Below are 9069 nucleotides of genomic sequence, written 5' to 3'. Positions count from 1 at the left end.
CCAGCAAGTGGCTAGAAGTCCAGGAGGAACGACGACGTCAGCGAGTGCAAACGACGCATCAAGAGCTGTTACGTCGATGTAAGAAATTTCCAACGAAAGACCTGATGAAGGATTTGACCTCGTGGAGGGGACGACCCCCTCCAAAACGGAAAAAGATACTTCAAGCAGAGGAGGAACCGGTGGTGTAGAAGTACCGGCCTCCCAAGGAAGAATGAAAGTGATGGATGAATGGGACACAACTGGATCTTCTGGCGAGCTGAAAGGAAACCGCTCGAGACGAGTCGATCTTAAGAAGGGAGCGGATGTAATGGACAAAGAAGATGCTGCAAGAACAGCCTCCGAAGCAAAGGAACGGGGATGCACCGTTAGGCTATTCGGGACGAACAGCCTTAAGGAGGGAGCAGTGTGACATGTTGAGCTATGGATCACCCCTACCTCCCCAGCGGTACGTGGCGGTAACGTAACGCTCGCGTTACTACGGTAATAGGCGAGTTCCCGCCCCGCCACTCCCCTCCGCGGTGATGTAACGCGCAACGCTACGTACCCGTAATCAACTTCCTACTGTGACGTGGCACTCATTACGCAACCGGCAAGCACTGCAGCTATATAAGTGAGCTGCACAGCTGGTACCAGTCAGTTCTACTGTAGCAGTCGGCGACTTCAGTTGTACTGTGACAGCCGCCGAGTTATAACGTGGCCATCGCCGAAGATAGTTCCGAGCAAGCCTACGAGAGTGTGTTATCAACAGTTCTGCAGTCAGCGGACTACAGTTGGAGTATAGCAGCCGTCGCGGATAGAAGAACCGGACGTGTGTGTGATTGTGTACGTGGGAGCGTGTGATACAGTGATACATAGCTCCCCTACTGTAAACGTGTAGACTACTGAAGACAGAGTGAACTGATTTGCGCATAGGGTTATAAGTCGTGAAACGCTGCAACAGTGTTAACAGATTAATGCGATTAGGGTTATAAAGTGTGAAACCCCGCAACTGTGAGATAAGTAATTGTAGCCGTTACTTGTAGATTGTTGAATAAACGAATTAACGATCTCTACGGCGTCTTCAGTAACGAAACACGTTACAATATGTTTTGATTTTATAACAGCACTAATAAGTCATTATAGCTAGGTATATATTTATATGGCAGGAGGCCGTAATTATTTATGGAGGTTTATATGGAAGATATTTTTGTTCATTCAGAAGAATCTAATTACACAGTATAGTATTTTTGTGGTGTATTGTGTTGTGCTGTTACGTTTTAGCTTTTCAAATCTTGCAGGAACAAAAGGCTGAGAAAGGTTACCCTTGTGACATATGTGGAAAGATGTTAAATCATCCCAGTTCTGTAGTATATCATAAGGAAGCAGAACACAACAACGGGAGGCGTTTTGTCTGCAACAAGTGTGGGAAAGGTTTCAAACATAAACAGCTTCTACAGAGGCATCAGTTGGTTCATTCTGATGACCGGTATGTATCCTTCTTACATAGCACTGATTTCATGATGGACCCAATGCTATAGAGAAGACAGGGTCCATAGTTTGGTTTAGTTAAAATCTATGGTAGCCTTGTGTCAGTGTTGTTTAAATTGAAGATAAACAAGATTGTTGTAGAAAGTTTGAGTTAGATCTGCATCGTTTGTACACTATGTTGTCTTCCAAATTAAATCTATAAAGATACATACTCATATGGTATATAACTGGCTAATTTATATATTGGTTTTTCTTTTCAGTTGTAGCCATTATAAAGTTTAACTGTAGATGGCACATTGTATTGTAACTTTATGGTCTTGTCAGTAAGGTGTATGAAATCTGCCCATGAAAGTACTATGAAGACTTGAAAGAAATTACAGTTAAAATATCAAAAATACTTTTCTCAAACATGGAAGCTGTAACTAACTCCCTGTTAGTGATTATCCTGATTTCAGCTGTTTAAGTTTTTTTCTATTATATAACCTGGAAGTTCATAATCACTGTGAAAGCTCATTGGTTTAAATGGGGCTATTTGGAAAGTAAACTTTGTTAGCTGTTAACAAAACAAGCAATGAGAAAAAGAAATTGTATTGTGTACAAAAGATACATACGTACTTCAGCTACTTCTCAACGTAGTAACTGCTGGAATTGAGGCGCTTGTCATATCAGGGAATAAGTTTATGTATGCTTGTGTCAAACAAGTCTGCCACCTATGAGCTCAGCCACGTTTTGACACGTTCCATCATTCCTCATTATTGTTGAAGTACTATAATCACAACCAGTTCTTCAGGTTAGTGAACAGGTCGTAGTCACTCAAAGTGAGATCAGGGCTGTAAGGAGGGTGGTCAAACAGCTCCCAGTTGAAGTGCAAGCAGCATTATGTGGTCATGCACTGTCATGGAGGAGCACTACGCTGGATGTCAGCATTTCATGCATTTTGGTCTAAATGGCCCTATGCATTTTTTTAAGTGTTCAACAATATGCTTCTGCCATTGTTGTGGTTCCATGTTGCATGAATTCCACCATCAGCACTCCTTTTCTGTTGCAGAAAACAGTTGCCATCAACTTTTTAGGAGACAGCGTTTGTTGAAACTTTTTCAGCTTGTTTGGTGAATGTGTGTGCATCACACACAGGTTTCATCACCTGTTACTTGTACAGTGTGATTGAGAAATTCAGTGTCATCTTTGTGGTATAGCTCTAAAAAAGTTGAGGCCAAAGCCATGCTTTGCATTTTATGCATACACATGAGCTTTTTCAGAACCCACCTTGCACAAAACTTGTGATAGCCTAGCCTAACTGTGATAATCTTGTAGAGAAGAGTGTGAATTTTTTAAATTAACATGGAAGTTCAGAAACTGTGAAGCACTGTCTTTAAAAAATTTTTATCAACACTTTGAACAAGATAATCACTCACTACAGATGACAGACCACTTCGCTCTTCATCGTGAGCGTTTGTTTGCCCAACCATCTTTGTACATTCTGCGCCACTGTCTTATAGTTCCTTCACGCATTACATTTTGGCCATAAACTGTTCATAATTCACAATGGATTTCTGCAGCACTCTTGATTTTAGCTTCAAGGCAGTGGATAACAGCACAAATTTTGCAGCTGGTGGGATTATCAATCGCAGGATGCATCATAACTCTGTAGAGACAAGAACTAGGTGACCAGTTAATGTGATCATTTACAAGGCAATGAGTCATGTGGTGCTACTTTGTATTCATAAGCTCTCCCTCGCTCTTACATTAATTGCCTAAAATAAACAGAAGTTATGCTCTAAGTAGCCCTTGTTGTACTTAGACCATTTCACAACCATGCCACATATTTGCATTTTAGTACTACTGTTTATCTACAATGCTCGCAGCCAAAAGCGAAGGACACATCACAGACACAGTACACACAGAAACGACTCCCATAGTGGATGAACCATACTAGACACGAGTTTGAATTAAGACATATAGATGAATAATCTTAAGTTTTAGTATATACAAATTTTATTATAGTTGACAAATAATGTACTCTCTAAATAATTTTATGAAAGACACAAGATGGCAAACAATGTAATAGCTTAGCGCAAATAACGAACCTGAAAATGGCACTATGTGGCCAAAACATGTAGTATGAAGTGACATATGAAATTGAGTACACTACAAGACGGCCATTACATACATATGGATGAAAATCAGTGCAAACCGCACTTGAAGTGACAATCAAATGATTGGAAGCATCCTGGCTCTCCTCGTCCAAAGAAAGTGCCCCCTACACACAGTAATGTGAAGGCGATGTTCATTGTGGCATATGACATTGATGGAGTGATACTGCACCACACTGTACCTCAACGACAGACACTAAACGCTGCCTACTACTGCAATTTCCTGCATAATCATCTTCGTCGAGCACTCAGGAGAAAGCGACGACACTTGTTGGCAATGAACCCCATCATCCTTTATGGCAGTGCAAGGGCTCATACTGCTGACGCTATCAAGGATCTCATTCTCCGCTGACAATGGGAGATCCTGCAACATCCGCCATACCCACCCGATATGAGTCCGTGCGATTATGATCTCTTTGCCAAAATGAAAGAACCACTGCGAGGGACATGTTACAACACAAGAGAGGAGATTATTCATGCTGTAGGGTGCTCACTGCTGGACATCAACAGAAGTGCACGCGCTGATGGTGTACGATGCCTTCCACAAATTTGGCAGAAGGTGGTACACATGGGGGGTGATTATATTGAAGGAATGTAAGTGCACTTCCTTTGTCTTTTACATACCAGACGATGGATGAAGTCCAAAACAAGCCAAAAGAAGTACAGTATACACCATCGTCAGAATCCTTGCAAGTCTATCTGAATGTGTGTTTACCTCAGGTAATAAAGTCATTTCAGAACTATAGAGGTGTTGCCACTACTTTTTATCCAACCTATGTACATTTTGAAGGAAAATTTTATAGTTATGGAGTGTCAGTGTTACAGTCTTCCAGGATGCCACACTGAGTAGTTTGGTACCAGTGTTTTAATTTAAAATGAGTAGAATGATGGCCATTTTTAAAGTAAATGTAACAGTCTATATTATTTCACTTATTCTGTCATCATTGATTCAGTGTTATTTCTTTCCATCCAATTTTTATGTTATGTTGGTTTATGTTGCACGTTATGGTGCAAGTTTCTAAATAGGATGTTGATCTTTGGAATTTTGTTTGCTGTTTATTTTGATTGATATAATTTTATTTCTTTGCAGGCCATTTGTATGTAAGTCTTGTGGTGCAAGTTTCAAAACAAAAGCAAATCTATTGAATCATCAGCCAACTCACACTGGTGAAAAGAAATACTTCTGTGAACTGTGTGGACAGCAGTTTGCACATAAGACAAGTCTCACATTGCATTATAGGTGGCACACTGGTAAGAGTTAACTCAAGTGATGTCTAGATATCTTAACTTTCTCCTTGTCTAGCAAATGATTCTGAGGATTGATGTGTCTCAAATGTTGATAGTCAGAAGAGTAGAGGTACTTGCTGAAATTGGTACTTACACAATAGTTACATTCCCAAGAGTGGTTACATAACTTTAAGTTCTGTAAGTCAATGTTTCTGATATTCCATTGGTTCCACTTCCTTTATTTTCAATGTAGAACTATTAACTTTAATATTCTACATCCAATATTGTATTTAAGCATCCTGTTGGCACTCACTTTACAAACAAGCAGCGGTCGCTCGGTCGATATAGTTCGCTTGCAGACTAAAACCACGGAGTTTGTTTTTTGATTTACAATGCAAATTATTACTCGTAGTGTCTCTTCCTTCTCACAACATGTGCAGCACTACTGCACAAGCAATGTAAACCTACAGTCAAAGGTACATATATGATAGCTACATCAACATACTTGGGAACTACACACAGCAAGACAACCACCCATGCTGCTGCACATATAAATCCAAACAGTGTCATTTGGCTGAATGGGTGATGACCCCAAGCAAGATATTGAAATTTTGACTAAATTTTAACTAGTTTTTGTTGATTTTAATTAAGGTCCATTTGTTGTAAGTTAAGAGAAACTGCGTTCACATGTGATATGAGAAGTTGCGCTTACGAGGGTAATTCCAAAAGTAAGGTCTCCTATGTTTGAAAATATAAAATAAACATTTATTTTCAATTTTGGATACATCAGTTGAATCTTGAACATGTACTCATTTCTCTACATAATCGCCATTTCAGTCGATGCATTTTTGTAGGCGCAGTAGCAGTTTTTGTATGCCCACGTCATACCAGTTCACCTCCATGCTGTTCAGGAAACTTCGAACCTCAGCTTTCACCTCATCGTCGTCGTTGAAGTGCTTTCCAGACAAATGTTCTTTCAACTTTGGAAAGAGATGGTAGTCACTGGGCGCCAAGTCCGGACTGTAGGGTGGATGGGTGATGATGTTCCATCCAAACTGTTGCAGTTGAGCGACGGTTTGTCGGGCAGCATGGGGACGAGCGTTATCGTGGAGAATGCTTACGCCCTTGCTCAACATCCCTCTTCCCCAGTTCTGAATCACCCGCCTGAGTTTTCTCAGTGTCTCACAATATCTCTCAGCGTTTATTGTGGTCCCAGTTTCCATAAAGTCAACCAACAATACCCCGTTTCGATCCCAAAACACAGTTGCCATGACTTTACCGGCAGACTGTGTTCTTGAATTTTCGAGGCTTAGGCGAAGAGGAATGCCGCCACTGACGTGATTGTTGTTTTGTCTCAGGTGTGAAGTGGTATGCCCAGGTTTCGTCGCCTGTGACAATTGAATTCAAGAAGTTGTCCTTTTCGTCAGCATAGCGGCGAAGAAATTCACGGGAAGAGTCAACTCTCTGCCGTTTGTGGTCTTCCGTGAGCATTCGCGGGACCCATCTTGCGCACACCTTCCGATAATTCAACTTCTCTGTCAAAACCTGATAAATGGTGGTTCGGGAAACCTCGGGAACCGAAATGCAGAGATCATCGAGTGTGATGCGCCTATCCTGACGCATGACTCGCTCAATCTTCATGACTGTCTCGTCAGAAATTGACGGTCTCCCAGTTCTTTTTTCGTCGTGTATTGCAGTACGACCAGATTCAAACTCCCTACACCACTTGCGGACGTTCTTTATGTCCATGCACGACACGCCATACACTTCCACCAATTGACGATGAATTTCAATTGGTTTAGTCCCTTTTGCGTTCAAAAACCGAATAACTGCGCGAATCTCACACTTCGCGGTTTTAGTAATCGGGAGCTCCATTTCTAACGGCAACCGTGCCAAGACTGAGCATCCTAGCTACGTGCGCGCATGCTTGGTGGTATTGGGGGGAGCGAGGGAAGCAACGAATGCAACAGGGTTGCCAACAGCCGCACGAAAAATTACCCAGCGCTTTGGAGACCTTACTTTTGGAATCAGCTACATACCATATAGTGCAACAGTTTTAATGAATTTGAGACAACTGATGGTGGCCATGTACAGTTGTAACATGCTGTGTGAAGGAAGGGGGGATATAATAGGGTGCATTGTAGATGGAAATATATTGTATGAAATAAACTCTACATATATGTTTAACACTGGTTATTTTGACCATTATGAATCCCAGTTCTGTTGTTTCAGACATATCATTTCATTATTTCCACATCATCATCATCGGCAATAGCCTTCCTTAGAAGATTCTGCCATATTTGACCTGTATTCACTTTTTGGATTTTATAACATTTTTTTTTACGGAACAAGGTTGTCAGCCTTGAGTCCATCCCTAACCTGGAGGACCATGTCACTCTGTTTATGTCCCCCAGTGACAGGGTGGTCCAGTTATAACTCCAGGCACTTGATTCCCTTTCTGTTGCCTTCTGTGAGTTATTGGGCTATGGTGGAGATACTGTAACCCACCTCCACACAAGGAATCCCCAGTCTTCACTAAAGAACTGAATAAAAAATGTGTTAAATACAACATTTGTATAAGTTGAAATTGCTTGTGATGGAGGATAACAACTTGAATATCCAAGACTGTTCAAACAGAAACGTATTTGTTTCTTTGAATACATGTATGTTATTGAAGAGATGTAGTAGTGTTATTTATTTTTCAAATGAATCCGATAATGGATAATTTATAATTTATTTAACATCCATAACTGTTACACAGGCACATTTGGACAAGTCAGTTGAAAACAACCAAACCTTAAGTGTTAGCAGCTCTTAAAAAATGTACAAGACATTTTACAGTCAATATCAATAATCAATATCCCCTTGATATAGCTTACCAACCATGGATGACAGCTCCCAGCAATTCAATATAAAGCAATAAATATACCAAAAACACAGTCAGCCATGTAAAACAAAGCATCACACTACCAATGAAGATAGCAGTCCAAAGACCGTCTGTATACTTCCGTATCACATTGTAGCCATTTTGCTTCCATAGGCATGCTGTAGCCATGTGTTGAGCACCACTTCATAGCAGTTGCTTTATGGCCGCAGCTGCTCGCTGTGAAGGGTTAAGTCAGACGCAGCTACTCACTGTGAATCGCCTTTTAGTGATTCCAAGGAAACAGTTGTTGATGTGGCTGTACAATAACTCTGATGTTATGTAATATGATGTACTGGGTGCCACTCAGTAGAGAACATGAGACCTTTACTAGGACCGTTAAATGGGCTTTGGCTCCAACAAAGCGGTCAAACAAAACCCACGACAAATTTTACAACACTTGCACTTTATTTAATTTTGATTAATTAAATCGTCAGTGATAGACATGATGGCAGTACACAGTTCCTTTGTTCCCTTCGAGGAGAGAGACATACAGGCGTCTTAACAGTTTAGAAGCTAGGCATTGTCTGTCTAACACAAAGAATTTGGCGTATCAAGCCAGTAGCTGCTTGGCATGACATCGTCCAGTAACAGGTGTTTCTTATTGGCTATACATTGGGAAGTACCTCTCTAAAGTCCCTAGCTATATGCGCTCGGAGTTTATGTCACGCATTACAAACACAAAGGGGAACCCCTGGGCTATAAATTTACGTATGAAATCACTCCACATTGTATCATCTGCTAGTTAACTTATAGTCCATGGAATCTTATATTGCATGATTATGTATGCAATTCCCTCAAATTCATAATTTAAGTTTTGTAAATTGCAATAGTTATATAAAAAAATTATATGTGTACATAAATTTGGCGAAGTATGTTACTAAAAAGGAGTAATCAGTTACACTATCAAAACTAACTTGAATTACCAGACTGTCATCTATCATTGTTACTAAAAACGCTTGTAGAGAACAAAAACAGTTTTATAATAAATAACTTTTTAATTTGTTTTTAAAAATCCTAAATTTTTTATTGTTTTTAATTTGAGGAGTAAATTGTTATGTATTTCCATTCTCATATTACACTTTTTATACAATGAACAGTGCTGCATAATTGGAGATATAAATCCTGTTTCCCTTTTGTGTTATGCTTATGAATATCAGAATATTGAGTCGTATAGATCTTATTCTTTGTTATTAAGCACAAGTTCTCAGATACACATACACAGACTTCTACAAGACACCTTGTTTTTAACTCCTTTAATAAGTCTTAGACCTTTTTTCTGTATTTTAAATACTACAT

The 9069-nt window shown here is 40.1% G+C and overlaps 1 protein-coding gene across 3 annotated transcripts in view; it reads left to right on the top strand.

The window, feature by feature from the left end:
• The window catches only part of LOC111863133 (zinc finger and SCAN domain-containing protein 2), a 56240-nt gene that overhangs the window by 26317 nt on the left and 20854 nt on the right, over positions 1 to 9069 (top strand). For all 3 annotated transcript variants that reach the window (XM_023849170.2, XM_023849172.2, XM_023849171.2), the window contains exons 10-11: positions 1278 to 1465; positions 4711 to 4871. In XM_023849170.2, coding sequence (XP_023704938.1) covers positions 1278 to 1465; positions 4711 to 4871 — 349 coding nt within the window. The remainder of the gene's footprint in view (positions 1 to 1277; positions 1466 to 4710; positions 4872 to 9069) is intronic.

The sequence above is a fragment of the Cryptotermes secundus genome, unplaced genomic scaffold, assembly GCF_002891405.2.
Source record: "Cryptotermes secundus unplaced genomic scaffold, Csec_1.0 scaffold6, whole genome shotgun sequence".
NCBI lineage: Eukaryota > Metazoa > Arthropoda > Insecta > Blattodea > Kalotermitidae > Cryptotermes > Cryptotermes secundus.
The sequence above is the reverse complement of the archived record's forward strand: the minus strand, read 5'-3'. Positions and strand labels throughout refer to the sequence as shown.